This window comes from Strongylocentrotus purpuratus, unplaced genomic scaffold, assembly GCF_000002235.5.
Source record: "Strongylocentrotus purpuratus isolate Spur 01 unplaced genomic scaffold, Spur_5.0 spur5_contig_842, whole genome shotgun sequence".
NCBI classification, from domain to species: Eukaryota; Metazoa; Echinodermata; class Echinoidea; order Camarodonta; family Strongylocentrotidae; genus Strongylocentrotus; species Strongylocentrotus purpuratus.
In genome coordinates, this window is record NW_022145549.1 from 254597 (window position 1) to 270793 (window position 16197).

Sequence of the window (16197 nt, forward strand, 5' to 3'; positions counted from 1 at the left end):
AGACGTTAAAAGATGGGAGTTGTTGCTACCTTGCTTGGCGTTCAACAATAAGGGATAGAGCAACGTCGATCTGGCGCTGCTCAGTGGCTGCCGGGCTCACGATCAATTGGGCAAAAAGAATTTCCGTTTCGGTTTAATAAAATTTGGAGTCGACTATTTATTATTATTATTATTATTATTCTATATTCAACCAAATAAATTGGCCTTTCGATTACAGCATTTTGATCTTTAAAAAAAATTGGATCAAACTATAAGTATTAGTTGCACTGCTTACTGAACTTCGTGTTGTAATCAATAGTTATAACTAACTTTTCAAGGAATTTATGCATATCATTTCTTGCATTTTATTGAGCGCTGCAGTGTTATTCACTGGTAGAATTGATAGCATGTATTTTTAAAAATCTTAAGTTGAAATATTCGTTCGTTATTAAATGAGGTGACCAGTCATCTCTTTGAATTATTTAAAAAAATAAGCAACCCTCAACTTATCATGTTATCTCTAAGTTCATTTCATTTCAATTAAGTTCAGGCTTTGTGTTTCTCTTATGAGAATACAAATGATACCCACCTACGTTATCTGTTTATAAATATTGTATGGACATTAGACCAAACAAAGACTATGAGAAAAAAATACAGCATTGAAAATTGGGTGTACAGGAAAATGATGAGAATATCATGAAAAAGATAAATTCAAAGTAAAATAGCGACAGGGTTTATGAAACAAAATATCCTCAGGCTGAAAAGAATTGTTAAAGATAGTAAGATTAAATACTTTGACCGCATTTAAGAGACATCAGACTCACTTCGAGATGAAGGATTTCTTGAAAGAAAAGGTAGAAGGTAGCAGACCAAGACGAAAACCAAGAACCAACAAGGATGGGAACATTAAAGACATGGAGTCGAATGACACTGCCAGGGTGTACTAGAATGGCAGAGAACAGAGATGTGTGAACAAATGCTTCAATTAACCTCCGAGTTGGGATAACATACCATGATAGATAGATAAGTAAATAGTACTAACCAGTTTGACATTTGTCTCCCGTCCATCGTGGATGGCATGTACCTTGAGAGCAGGCTCCGGTTGCCTGGTTGCAGTCCTCGACACCACCAGCACAGTGGCATGTCTTAGAACAAGACTCGAAACATCCAGCAACTAAAGAAAGTAAACATATCGGATGGGAGGAAAGAACAACTGAGCAAAAACGATTGGAAGAAAAGCAGTTTCACAATGTTGCATTCACAACATTCAGTTTTTATTAAGACTTTCTTTAAAGTGCATTTTGAATATTAATACTATTAATTACAGAATTAAATATTGCACGAGGGGAATAGCAAGCTAAACCACTGGAACGTCTGGGTCCCACCTTCCTGTACAAATGATTGAGATATGCAGGTGTGACGAGGGTGAATGATGGGGTTCCCATATTCATTATAATCTTGAACCCAGAATGCAGTGCGTTTTCAATGTCCTCAGCTTCGCGGTGACTAAACAACCTCCCAGACTGATGGTTATTGTTGTCTTTGTTGTTATTTTAGTTTGATTACCAACATTTACGCTGAAGCTGGTATTGCATGGCAAATTTATTTGAAACAGTTAACATCAATGGGCAATAAGTTGCTGCTGCAGTAAAGTAATTATATATGATGTAGGTTCTTGTGACAATATAACTCTTGATAAGGTAGTTCTCGCAAGGTTAGTCTCAATTCATGATGCACACAAATAAAATAAGCGGTTATACACGAATGTGAAATTCACAAGCCCCCGTTATATTCTAGGTTACTGCCAATATCAATCGATGTTTTATAATTGTCCTTAGCTAAAGTAAAATGTCTTACATGTGACACATCCATCTGGTCTCTGTGGAGAGTCAGCAACATAGCCAATCTCACATTGTCCTCCCGATGATGTACAGAAACCGGAGTCCTTCTCACATTCCGAGTCCTCTGGACAGTTACAGAACTCTGTGCAACTTATTCCAATATATCCGACTGGACAGACAGAGGGAACTGCGAAAATGGTATGTGTATTCAAAGATACAGATAATTATTATTATAACATACACAATAACAATGATAATAATAGTATAAACAATACCAATAATAATGAATATAAACGACACATTTATTGTGAATGCATAGATCTCAAATTTCTCTAGAAAAAACCCTTCCCGATAGTCATTTACCAGATGTCATTTCAAGGTTTGCCTACACACTATGGAGGCACCTTTTTCACTCCAATGAAAGCATTCCAGCCAGGCACCCTTTTAGAGACGTCCAACATACTGAATAAACCACAATAACTTTCACGTTTGGCCTATCATTACGAAAAACTATGGCATAATGTTAAGTACAGCCTTTCCCGATCAATTCGATTCAGGGAGAAAAGACTTTGTTTTTTCTTCACCATCATTACTGTTCTTACCAAAGGAGAATACTCAAATGGGAGGGCAGCGAAATCTTTGTCTGCACGCACATATTCTATTTTGATAAACCTAATTTTACATTTCTTTTTCAATACCTAGACTAGCTATGAGAGTTTAATGCTGTCCCAAAGGTAGATACAGTACAGAACCTATGGAGTGCAGTATACCATGCAATTTACATAGTCTTGTAGTTCAGACACTGTTCCACATTACGACTGACTAGGGATAAAGAGACCAATGATCTGACAGTATTGTCCAGTGATATATGTATTAAATTGTATACCCACCAATGGAAATCACGATTGAAGATATTCTCGACCAATATGGACACCACAACATCCTGCCAAAACTTAATGCGACCTGGCCTACCCTGTCATTAAACAGGGAAAGTCTAAGACAAAGTTATAGTTGCAACCCATTAAATACAATCATGTACATTTCAGCTACCTAACATGCATGACCAACGGATACAGAAGATATGTGTTTATATTATAATATACCAGCAAGTCCACCAAAGAAAGTAGGCATACCTTGACATCCTTCTCCTGACCAACCATCCTCACAGTCTCCATCACATCTTCCCCTGAAGACGTCACATGGCATCCCTCCTGCACAGTGGCAATCCTGAAGGCAGTCAACACCAAACTTACCCGGAATGCATTCTGAAATTAGATTCATGACAGTAAAAACGGAATTAAAGATAAAGTTGAGTTTTGGTCATGCAATTGCATTGTGAAAGAAACAGTGTGGAATCGATCAGAAAAGGTTGATCATGTAGCAAATAACTATTGGCGTGTAGGCCTACTGCAAGGTTTCGAAATCATCAAAATGATATAAATAAGAAAAGTAATGCTCTTCGAATTTCAACAGCGGTCTCAAAAAATATTTGTGTAATTGTATTAAACAATTCAAACGATGTGTTAGTCTTTTGAAAATCTTGTGATCGTTTTTATGTTGCATTAATGTATCTTACGTTTATCGCAGTATATTCCTGTATAACCAGCCAGGCAGTTGCATCCGTAGGGATCGGGTAGACACACCTGGCTTCCACTGCATTCTTGTAGAGCATTCCCAGCTCCACATTCAAGTTCACACTCCCATCCAAATCGGTTTTCACCGCATGCTGTGTAACAACAAATTTAGGAAAAACATACTTAATCATGTTCTTACTTACTATATGCAGCCCCTGCACTTGAATTTTTGATGCAAGATATCAAACAAATATACCATGCCTTCTATTCGAGGTACTTCGTGCCTGCGCCCCTCAGCAAATAGTACTATTGGAGTCACCTCTTGCGCATAGTTTTAACCAGAACCTCTCAAGACAGTGTATATTTGTATACTATTTGTACATATGAAGGTACCCTATACTCCCCCGCCCCCCATCCTTCGAAAGGGGCGGGGGGGGGGGGGGAGAAGGACAAAAAGGATTTGTAAACATTAGCACGCTGAGAATAATTATTGGTCAAGGTTTACCGGTTTTGTCTAATTCATTGTTTGGACTGCATACAATGAAATCTAGACTGATAATACCTCAGGTGTACATAACATGTATAGAATATTTCTTTTTGATATCATTAACTCAATATACATCAAGAAAAAATATGTGGTCTCTCATATTTTCGCAAAAAGCCAGAGTAACTGAACAGTGAGCGTTTTCATTCAGAACTGAAACTGCAAACTTCAGTTGCAATGAAAGTACAAAGAGGGTGTGGGCGTAACAGCGTGTGTGTTTGCATGTGTGCGTTTCTTTCCGTGCGTGTTTATGTTCATGAGTTTAGCATTGCATATCACAAATAAGCTGTGAACACTTTGTTGTGCAATAGGTAGGACTCATACTATGATTTCTGTGTATACTAAGGTGTTTACTTCGCCATAGAGGAAACATTTGGACGTCTCACCAGTAAGACAGTTTTTGCCCATGAATCCTGGAGGACAGATACAGGTTCCTGATTGAGGATGACAAATCCCTCCATTGTAGCAATTATCACATAGACGATCACAGGATGGGATATTCCATCGGCCACTCGGACAATCTATAGGGATAAAGTGGAATCAATATGGCATAATCTTTGGTTGAATCTTGAATTTTATATATTTGTCTCACAAAAGTATAATGATTGGGTATAGGGCTAGTAAGAAAATACAGTTACAGTGCTTTTATCTGTACGTAGGGCAATCTTCAAAGTGTATGGAGCTCAATAATACCAACAAATTGTAAAGTTCAAGAAAGCTTTATCGACTTCTAGTTATAGTACACTGTTTGAAACTAATGTTATGATCGTAATTCCTTCAGATAGTATCATCATTTTCAAATTATAATAAAACGTATTTTTGAAGAAAGGAACGAAATTACAGAGAGATTTCCTTTATATATTTTTCAAATTATTAGAACAACGGAATGGATAAAACGAAATTCTAGTCTTACCACTGACAATGACGCGAATCAAGCTGTACATTAGATTTTCAACCATGCCGTTTTCAACCGTTCCGTAAATATCAGCATTTGTCTTCGTTGCCGATCGAATGGTATAGGTCAGAGTCCCGTCTCCCTCTGGAGACAAAGATCCTTCAGCGAGGTTTGAGAAAGTCCTCCATCGGATTTCATCTTCACCTGCTGTGTACGTATCCGTGGTAGAAACTGAGAGTGTGATGTCGTCACCTGGATAAATCGTTTTCGTGAGACGGCCGTCAGTTGGTTGAAAATGTCCTGGAAAAAGAAGAAAGGAAGAAGTGAAGAGGGCTTCTTACTGTAAAGTATGAACTATATAAATGATTGATAATGAAACATAATTTATAAAAAATAAAAAAAAAGGCTTCCTACTATAAGTACTAAGTGTTTGTTTGTTTTATTTCCGAAAATCATCATAAAAAACAATAACACAATATAACAAAATCAAAGACTTATATAACAATGATAGAATGATAAAACGGTTGGATAGTCCATTTCAGAGCCATTAACCTAATGGCTCTGTTCTTCCGTGGAAAAGGTACGATTGGTAATGACACAAACCACAGATCTGTCATGAACTGTCTGAATAATTAAAACTAGAAAGCTCATATTAGGTACTAGTATTCTAAAAAGAGGTTTTGCTAGTCGGAACCTTGATATATATTTTGCCTTCTCTCTCAATGTGCAAAAAACACTCCAATCATGCAACAACAAAAAACAAAACAAAACATGACAAGTTTCGAAATGTGAACTTCATAAGTGTGAGCTTTATGCAGTGGTTAGGATGATGAAGACAATGGCGTCGATGCCGGTTATGATGATAGTGCTTCTGACTATTTATATGGCGCCATATTTATGTTAAATATATGTAAAGACTCAGAATGTCCTAAGTTTAAGAACAAAATATGTGGTAAGGTTTTTTAAAAGTTATTTATTAATATGTCAGTTCTATTCTCAAGCACTCTTTACTCGATTGCAAATTTAATTATACTTACTGTCTTTTGAGAGAATTGTTACATCTGCTGATGTTGAAATACCAGTAGTTGTAGATGTACTCGAGCACTTATAAAGACCAACGGATGTCACATCACCAGGTAGATCCTGTATTAATCTACCTGTCTGAGTTGTTTTCGTGACCGGGACGTCCAGTGTATACCCATCTGTGGTGAGACTCTGTACAACTACTCTCTCAGTGTAGGTCAGAGTGCCTTCCGTGTTGTTAGGAGGGCTGAGAATGCAGGAGAAACGTGGAGTAGCTCCCGAACTCCCGAAAGGTGTTGACGTCATGGCGAGTAGATGGAGTGGTGGGGCTGGGTAGAGAGATTATCAGAAAGAAAGATTGTTGGTAATAATGCATTACCCAATTTCTCTCTTAAGTGTGTTTCTATATTGGTTGAGAATAAGAAGGGCATTTCATATTCTTACCGATGAAATAGTTCTACATGTGCCTCGCTTATTATTCATTTGTAATATGTAATCCAACTCCACCCCTCCCCTCTAAAACCGTCACTTAGTGTATTGAAAATATCTGCCTATTTCGCCCTTCAGTCATTAAAAAAATATATGTTTCCTGTGTCACGGCTATCATGCATAGGAATGAGAAAGTTTAGTGGACAACACCTGTCAATGTATACGGTAAACTCCAAATCGTTACCCAAGTTCTGGTAATTCTAATGCTGATATCTATTAATTTCGCAATATTCATTGTCTTCAATTTGCAGAAAAAAATTTAAACATGGCTTGGCCATCGAATTCAGCTGATATTTGAGACTAATAGTGACTTCGTTAAATGTAAAAGCATTTATTCGATTGATGTTTACGTGAGAATGGATACGAATGTCATTTATTTATCTTTATTCAAAGTTTCAGCAGACACCTTAGTAGAAATAAAAAAGTTAGGTCACATTTTATCACTGCTATCACATTATTTAGTTGATATTTAAATAACATGACATACCCTCTGATTTCTCGCAGACAAACCTTCTTGAATCTCCGCTACAAGGTAGGTCATTCCAGCCAATGTTTGTCGTTTCTACACAGTGTTCGTTCCCACGGTAATTATTTAGATTCCCGCCAGTGAATCTGCACATTCGAAGTTATAAACGTTTCTTTATATTACATTTGTTTAAAATTTGTGGTACTGTGAAGAATGAAATATCAAGAATTAATTTACCTTTCATGTTAAACAAGCAAACACAGAAGATGTATGCTGGAAACAACGTATTAAAACTAGCGAAATTGCAGTTTTCTTAGTAAATCAATCCAGAACAATAACAATTAACAATTTATAGGGGTGGCTTAACAGAAAAAAAAGCTGAAGCCCTAATCTACGCAACAGTAATCGTCAGAAGGGAAAATTGGTTCCATGAGCTGTAAATATGTTACTACAATGCAGGCGCATACGGAGGGGAGGGGGTGTGGGGGGTTGAACAGCCCCCCTTCAGTTTTTTATGTGTGTATTTTGGAACACCCCCCCCCCTACCTATTGTTTTTAATCGTAAACTTTTTACACGTAAACTAACGGGGATCTAAGCAAAATTTATTTATGTGGCCCGTTACCATTGGCAATGAGCATCTTTTAAAAACTATTGACCGATAGAATCAATACTCCAATTCGACCAACCAGATGACTAGATTTATTCAACATCCTAAAGAGAGGTATATCATAGTTACTAATCAAGACCGGCTATGGTTAATGGGCAGTGGCATTATGTTGCACAAAGCAATCCTTCTTCCAATTGGTACCTATTGTTTTGTACAGAAATGCGTGTGTGGTAAACGGGCGACCGTGCAGATATAGAGGTGAAGTGTGAAATTAGTAAGAAATGTGGATGAATCGTTGTCTACTCTACAACCAGTTTCGTTTAACAGCCAATAGTCTATTCCCATATGGTCTACACCAGGTCTGTCTCATACCGATGTGGTCTAATCATCATTTTGGCTACTTATCATTTGGTCTTATTCCAAGTTTGTATAATGGCCATTCGTCTTCTATCCATATGGTTTAATAATCATTCAATCATAATTATTGATATTCATCAAATGATTATTAGACCTTGTGAATGGAAGACAAAATTGACATTAGACAAACTTGGAATTAGACCGACTTGAAATTAGAGTAAATGAGCGATAGACCAAAAGGGTAGTAGACTTATTGGAGATTGGACCGATTTGAATTTAGACCACGTGATTATTAGCGCAAATGGTCATTAGACAAAATGATAGGTTGACAAAATGATTATTAGACCATGTGGATAGTACACACGGCGGGTATAGACCATATAGACCAATCGGGTAGCAGACGAACTGGTTGTAGATAAAAAGACTATAAACCATGTACTGTTTATACATCTATCTCGAAATGCCCAAGCAAAGAGAGAGGGAGGGTGGGGATGGGGATATGGGGAGAGGGAGATGGAAAGAGAGAGAGAGAGAGAGAAAGGGGAAAAAGAGAGAGAGAGAGGGGAAGGAGGGGAGGGAAAGAGAGAGTGAGAGAGAGATGGGAAAGAGAGAGAGAGAGAGGGAATACAATATCATCTTACCCTGTATTTCTTAACAGCGTTCCATCAGCCCATCGGAAATCGCCTTCCTTGCTCAGATCATCAAGCCCAATCCAAAATTTTCCGTTTCCAATATTTCCCAATTGATTTCTCACTGCTGACTGTATTATTAAGAAAACAAAAACAATTTTCTATTTTATTTCCAGTGAATTTCTCGTCATAAATGGAAGTTTGAAGTATTTATTTTAGAAAACGTACGAAAATAGCAATCAATATGATCAAGGAGACCTGGATATAAATGAGTCGTGATATTCAGTTGGAAGACACATGGTCCGGCGACAATCACATCGTGGTTGATTTAATTGAATTGCATCATTTAAATAAACATGACACGCAGCTCAAGGCTGATTTTGTGTTTATTTTATTAAAGAAACCGAAACATATTCAAATATTGATATAAAATAAAATAAATAACTGATAGAAAAGGGTTGAGTTGATTACCGTCTCGGTGATGACACTATTTCCAAACATCATGTATCCATGTTGAATAATCTAAAGATTAGGAATAAACTACACAAGTTAAGCGAAGTTCAATACGCTTTATTTCTAATCAGGTAATGACTCCTTTAATTCGTTTCTTCTTTTGTAGCTTTAAAATCTACTTAGATATGGGTTATGCATTAGAGCAACCCTTTTTGAAACATCAACTCTGTGTAGGGCCGGGTTCTTTAAAAGTTGTAAGCCTAATCGGAAGTGATCATGTATCTTGCATAAAAGCGAGTATTTGCGGCCTTGTATGCTTTATCCAGTCCGACAAAACACGACTTACATTGATAGTTGATGTTTTTAACTGCGCAAGTCGTCCACCTATTTGATGACAATATTCCGTTGCATTGAAAAAGCTTGTGTCGAAGGTTGAAATTGAATACTGCACGTTTTGCACTCCTGTAATATACGTCCATTGTCCAGTTGGTACTGTGAGAGAACAAATGAAAAATATCCTATTTTAGCAAAGGCCCTGAAAAAAATCAAAGAGAAACAACATCTTTAGAAAAGAAGAATGAAATAGAATATATAAAAGCGACATGTCACAGTACAGGAGTGACTTCTTGACCGTTCGAAAAATCATCTTTAATAACACTGTGGTAAAATGACATTAAAAGTACGGACAGTAAATTGGCAACATTAAATGAGGCATTATCATGATACGTGCCAGAAAATTTTGATTAGTGAGATTCTTAAAAATCGCTAAAAGATTATCTATTCTCTTGTCTTTTTTTAACAAGATTGGTCCGACAGCCCTCCCTCTTTAGATATGATTTAGCAATGTCCCTGCTCTCAAGGCATGCTCTCCCAGGATTCACTAATTTATTGACTGTACGCTCTCTATAATCTCCTAAAATTAACCGTTAGTTACCTTGTGGTCTCTCACAGATGTACGGCAGTGTGTCCCCACAAGATCTTCCGTCCCATTGACCATGCCTGTTAGCGTCATTCCCATCAGACCACAAACACGCGCAGGCTCGCCCGGTAGAACTCGGCTCATCAGGAGCCCAGATAGGGTTACTAAAATGTAATAGTAAATATTAAAGGTTATTCGGGTCATGTAATGAATAATCTTGAGCTTGTTGATAACAACATATACTTGTTTTCTTTCTGTGTTTCCACGATATAAGAGAAACAAATTTGTAATAGAAGTTCATAGGATGAAGAAAATAATGTAAATACAGTTGTAAATAATGAATATGAAACAGCAATGTTGGCATAGATGGCGGCAATGTAAAATTCCATTATGCCACGCATTTTCCAATACCCTCCAATGATTTGGTATTTGCTAATTTGGATTTGTATGGGTATCGCCAATGTGTTACCATGTTTCAAATGTGTTTCGTTTTGATATACACTTGTATATGTATGTTTATTTCATTGTGTGTGTTAGTAAGGGCGTGTGAGCATGGATCTACTCGTTGAGTGATTTCAAGTTCGGTGTTGAAAGCTGGTGTTAGTGTTGTGAGAACACCAACACCACTACAACACCAAACTTGAAGTCATGCTGGTGTTGAGGTTGACCGCAGAAAATATGACGCATTCCGGAAATCTGTGTTGAGAGCTGGTTTTGAATGTCGTCTACTGAACCGAGTATCTCGGTTGGTGTTGACGATTTACGTGTTATTTTCCCATTCACCAACACCAGCCCCTAGGGAATTGGGACATTTATGATTTCAAGTTCGGTGTCGGTGTTGGTGTTGCAGTATACCGCAGGTAACTATGCGGGCATCTGTTACGAATCCCACGATCAAGCTAAGGTAAAATCCATTTTCCAGCCAAAGCAACTGTAAATCATGAGCGCTCAATATGTTTTTCAAGAGAAATTATATTTTCTCTATTCATTTTTTAATTATGACTTTATAGTTGATATTCGATATGATGTAATTTATTAGAATTTCTGATTGGATTATGCTTTTATCACAATGATTTTCTCCTGTAGAGAAGGACGTCACTCGGTGTTAAGGGTTAGTGTCGAGCTATCGATGACGTAATCAGTTCCGTCCTTCTAATACAAAAATAAACTGACCGTCGGTGTTGGAGCTCGGTTCACCAGCCTTTCCACGCTCTCAACACCAAAACCAACACCGGACACCGTACTTGAAATCACTCATTGTAGGTCCATGGTGTAAGTGTGTGTTTATGTGAGCATGTGTGGAGGGTGTATTATGCCTCAGTCACACCTTTGCGTATTTGGCTTGCGTATTGCTGCGTATTTATGGCAAGCCGTTTTAACATATATTTCTATTCCTTGATATCAAGATTTGAATTCTTGATATCAAGAAATGAATTCTTGATATCTAGAATTGCCATTGCTTTACAACAGAAAATAAATGTATTTCTTAATATCAAGAGATAAAGAATAAATGTTAAAACGGCTTGCCATAAATACACGTCAATACGCAAAGCTGTGCCTGAGGCAAAGGTGTGTTAGGCAGTGCGTGTGTGTGTGTGCGTGTCTGTAAACCGTTCAACAGCATTTCACATGATAGATATGCGCTGCCAGTTTTGCCCAGCAAAACAAACACAAAAGCCATAGAATATCACCTTATTTGAGTTTCATCAATCCAGGTGAATGGCTCAGCATCCGCGCTTCGACTTAGACCAAACCAGTAACAAAAAGGCGATGAAAGGGCAGGCGATGCAAACGATGTTAGGAACGTCTGTATAACAATTAACAATTCATTTAACATAACACTGATCAAAAGATGGCTGCATTAAATACGACATACAACATAGAGTCTTCTTCCGACGTATACTGTTGCGATTTGGATTTCGTGAAAATCTGTTGGAAGCCAATTGATTTCTTACATCAGATTGTTAAAATATTTTCTTCAGTCTTCAAGGGAAAAAAGGGACGCCACAGTTTGAGGTTATCTTTCCAAATTGACTGATTTATTTTCACATTCTGGTAGGACCGTTTACATTTTTGAACTCTCAATGTTTTGTTTTGTTTTCAAATTACAAAAAGGTAAATTTTGTTGTTCTTTTGAAATCACGATAAACAAAACATCATCTGTTTGATGTAGTCCACATTGATTTTTGATGAAATTAAAATTGACATTTATTTCCGTCTCAAGATATTAAAAACGATTGCGATAAACAATATACAAATATAAAGATACAAACGATAACATCAGAGAATCGAAGAGGACGAAACTGTAAGTAATTATGGGAAAATGGGTACATATTTTACATGTAGGCCTAAACATAGAAACAACAAATTTAGCGGACATAAAGCTTCATTTGCCACACTGGACCCAGCTGAGGTCAATTTCTAGAGAGTTGTTAGAGCAGTCGTATTAAAGACGGGGGGGGGGGGGTAATATGGACTTTCAGATTGAATGGACGAGAACGGCGTGAACGTCCACTGATCATGCGTGTCAAGCCGTTTAAAAAAAAAAAATCACATTTCTCGACATCAAGAATTCAATTCTTAATATCAAGAATTACCATTGCTTTACAACAGAAAATCATATATATTGATATCAAGAAATAGGAATAAATGTTTAAACGGCTTGCCATAGACACGCATGATCAGTGGACGTTCACGCCGTTCTCGTCCACTCAATCTGAAAGTCCCTATTGTGAAGCTTCAGGAGTGTCAACCCTGACGGATAAGTAATCGTATCAATAAATCAAAAACTTTCTTTTCTCACATGCATGATATAATGTTATTCATTATACCGAGTCGCTATGAAAGTAAGAAATGTGACGACAAGTGAGTGTATAAGTTTGTTTTATTATGCTTAATCTGGAAATAGACGCTGTAGTTCATAGAATTACCAGGAAGAAACAAAATGTGATCATACCTTATACATTGTAATAGCTGCAATCATACTTACATTAAGTTCTGCTGATCCGATAATTGCCAATCTCCCACCATTATTCGAACACTCTGTATCGGCTAGATCAAAAGTGTTCCTAGCTCCCATGAAGCGATAAAATGAATGCCCGAACTGGTGCCAAGAACAACGTGAATCTGCAAAATGAAACGCTGATTATTTGTTCTGATATATCATTCTTCTATTGATCAAAGTGTCCATAATCAGTAAGACATTAATATACACTTGCCACGCTTCACTCAGGTACCTGTTAACGGTAAGAAAGAATATCCTTAAATGCTGGGAGCATCGAATTCCGTAGTCTAGGTAAAGCCGGGGTAATGATTAAGCGCATTAAATACCATGCGTGGTGGGTATGTGCGCTAGAAACTTGCTAATTGCCCCCGATGAATCTATCCCGGATAATGATTCAGTAGCAGCAAAAACACGTAGCGGAGATAGAAATTAAAACTGAAATTACAGGCTTGCTATGCTTTCTTAATCTAATTCTACACACAACATCTCCAAAAACGAAAGGCAAACTTTGAAATATCTGAAGATTAAATTTGCCCTCGTCATTCTCACAGTGGTCAAGTGCCCAGCCAAAGACAAAAGCGACACAACTGATCCCTTTTCAATTGTGGGGATCCAGACCTTGGCCTCCGCAGGGACAAACCATTTGTGATTTTCGGGTGCATGATTTCATGCCTTGGTTTGCGTTTCTTTGGGGATGGTGGCGAGAAAGAGCGCATAATCTGGATCCGTTTCCCCTGTTCTGCTTGATCATCATGACATTTAAAGGGCAAGTTCACTCTGCAAATGACTTACTTACAATAGAAGCAAAACAAACAGACAAACCAATCAAAAAAGGTTTGAGCAAAATCAGATAACTAATAAGAAAGTTATGAGTTTTAAAAAAAGGATGTAATATCTTGGAACAATGGAAATCACTACACAAATTGCCAATTTGGTTATCAGATTGTGACGTCATGTCCTCATAATTTATCAATTGCTTTATATATTTTAATCCCATTAATTTCCCTTTTTAACCCCAAAGTTTTGATTTCCCCTTGCCTTTGCCAAGGTTATATGATTTGTATCATATTGCGTGCATAACAATTCACAAAATCTTTTAGGAACTTTGAAGAATTGATTTTTATATAAAAAGTTTATCAAAACTCACATTTTTTATGATTTAACTGAAAGAAAAATACTCTTTATTAGTGCATCCACACAAAAACATAATTTATTATCAATCTAACTTGGATGCTGGTGTGAAGATTAAGATTTTTAGGGGGAATAGGAAATTTCAGTATATAATCAATATAAAGAAAACAATAAGTGGATCGTGAGGCAATGACGTCACAGACTTATGAGTGAGTTGCCAATTTGTCTTGTGATTTTCAAAGTTTTTCATGTCATTAAATATACATAACTTTTTCATTAGTTACCAAATTTTGCTCAAACTTTTTTGATTGGCTTTAGTGATCTTTCTGCTTTTATTGAAAGAAAGTTATTTTTTGCTGATCGCTACTTGTTTTGTTAATTTTTTGTATAAGGTGATTGAATTTAGTTTCCTTGTTGGACATCTGTCATTAGGCATATTGCTCCTTGCTTCTCCTTCACGTTGGATAGTTTCTCATGATAGATTACCTTTTGGACGTTGGCAAATGTGAACCCGCTGATCGGTACAACTGCCGAAGTCCTCCCACTGTCCTTGAAGACCAGCTCTTAGCAGTATGCACCTCCCTTGCCCTGGTGTTGAATGGAAGTTTGAATACCTTATACAAAGGGGAAATAGGTAATATAGAGTAATGACCCTTATTATGTGCTTGAAATATGTCATGAATTATTTCAAATCAGTACGTTAATCATTATTATTATTATTATATTTAGTATTAATATTATCATTGACATTATTATTAATAATTGTATGACATTTTAAACTATCATCACTATTTTAATAATTGTTATTAACATTATTTCACCACTTTTGTATTATTTTTTTATATTTTCATTATCATATTTGTTACAATCGTATCAGATTGAATATTCCACGCAGCAACCGAACACGCTTCTGCCAATCACCGTACCCTACTCACGTTCAACACAATTCTTAATAGAGAATATAAACTATATTTATCTCCTTAAACTTATTTACACACCATCATTTAAGTAACAGAAGTACAGGATTTTTGACATGAACCGAAGATGAATAATACCGTAGATATCATAGATGCAGATGTAGGCAAGAGCAGCAGAGAATGTAAAGTGTAAAGAAAAATTATACTACACGAGAAATGAAGGAAGAGAAGTAGCGCTAAATAATTTGTGTATGAGGAATGACGTTTAAGAAGATGAATAATAATCGGTAAAGTTACGCCCCTTTTGTTTTGTGAACAGATAACATAAGTTTAGATGGTTTTTATGTAAACATGTACGTCTTTCTGTCTTGATTTCTCCTACTGCCTGTTATTGCTGGAGGAAAACTTATTTTCACATTTGCGGACAAGAATAAATAAATTATAACATTATCGATTATTTTTTGTTTATTACCCTCACATACCCATTTGAGAATCATGCCAAAGATGTATTCATAAGATGTATTCCAAAGCATATTCATAGATTTGATGTTTTCTTAGTTAAAGTCTATAAGAGCAAAGCATTTTTTTACATCCAATCATCATTGCACTACTATACGCTTATGTCTAGGGCAAGATTGACCTCATCCCTCGAGTTAGCATCGTTTTCCATGCTGTGACTCCAAATAACGAATGTATTCGAAAGTAAGAAAAACATCACAAACCTAATAAATATGTTTTTAATATGTTCATATTTAAAGTAGTACCGAATTACCCTGATAGGCTGTTGTTTATCCACGTGTATACGCCGTCCCCGTCATCCAAGTCATTCAGGCCAATCCAGTAGTTATTTCCTCCACCACTAGATTTCACTGTAAACGTGTTCAGAAACGCCTTTCAAAATGGACAAAAACGTAAGCAATCGAAATTGTCAGGCAAATAAACATTTTTGTATATACAAGGACATTGAGTACAATTCTGCTGATTATGAAACATTCATACTGTTTGGTTGTGCATAGGCGAAGCCATTGAATAGTGGTCAGCAGTACAGAACAACCCTTGACTTTTTTTATTGGGGTTTGAAGTCAATGTCTCGAATTTAACCTGAATCGTAGACCCGTGTTAAGAAACAAATATTTGCACTCGGTAAAGTCTCAAGACGCATGATGAGGATAATGAACTCGACACTACTCGTGCATTATATGTTTGTGAATAAAACATGCCAGCACTATATAAATGCACTTGCAAAAATAAATTATTTGTATGCAAATGCTACTTTTTTAATTAAAATACTACTGAAACTGGTGCTCCTGCTGTTCGTGTTGTCACCATTATAATCATCGTTTGCTCTTAAAACAATATCATTGTCCA

At 36.7% G+C, this 16197-nt stretch overlaps 1 protein-coding gene across 1 annotated transcript in view; it reads right to left on the minus strand.

The window, feature by feature from the left end:
* LOC100891371 overlaps positions 1 to 15703 on the minus strand; it is a 36710-nt gene extending 21007 nt beyond the window's left edge. Inside the window, exons 1-15 of the mRNA XM_030989406.1 lie at positions 15602 to 15703; positions 14399 to 14526; positions 12767 to 12903; positions 11469 to 11584; positions 9793 to 9941; positions 9205 to 9350; positions 8418 to 8536; positions 6833 to 6957; positions 5871 to 6185; positions 4852 to 5133; positions 4325 to 4459; positions 3397 to 3546; positions 2954 to 3085; positions 1837 to 2007; positions 1022 to 1153 (exon numbers count right to left, since the gene is read on the minus strand). Of these exons, the coding sequence (XP_030845266.1) occupies positions 1022 to 1153; positions 1837 to 2007; positions 2954 to 3085; positions 3397 to 3546; positions 4325 to 4459; positions 4852 to 5133; positions 5871 to 6185; positions 6833 to 6957; positions 8418 to 8536; positions 9205 to 9350; positions 9793 to 9941; positions 11469 to 11584; positions 12767 to 12856 (2062 nt within the window). The 5' untranslated portion in view covers positions 12857 to 12903; positions 14399 to 14526; positions 15602 to 15703. The remainder of the gene's footprint in view (positions 1 to 1021; positions 1154 to 1836; positions 2008 to 2953; positions 3086 to 3396; positions 3547 to 4324; positions 4460 to 4851; positions 5134 to 5870; positions 6186 to 6832; positions 6958 to 8417; positions 8537 to 9204; positions 9351 to 9792; positions 9942 to 11468; positions 11585 to 12766; positions 12904 to 14398; positions 14527 to 15601) is intronic.
* Between the last annotated feature and the right edge of the window lie 494 nt (positions 15704 to 16197).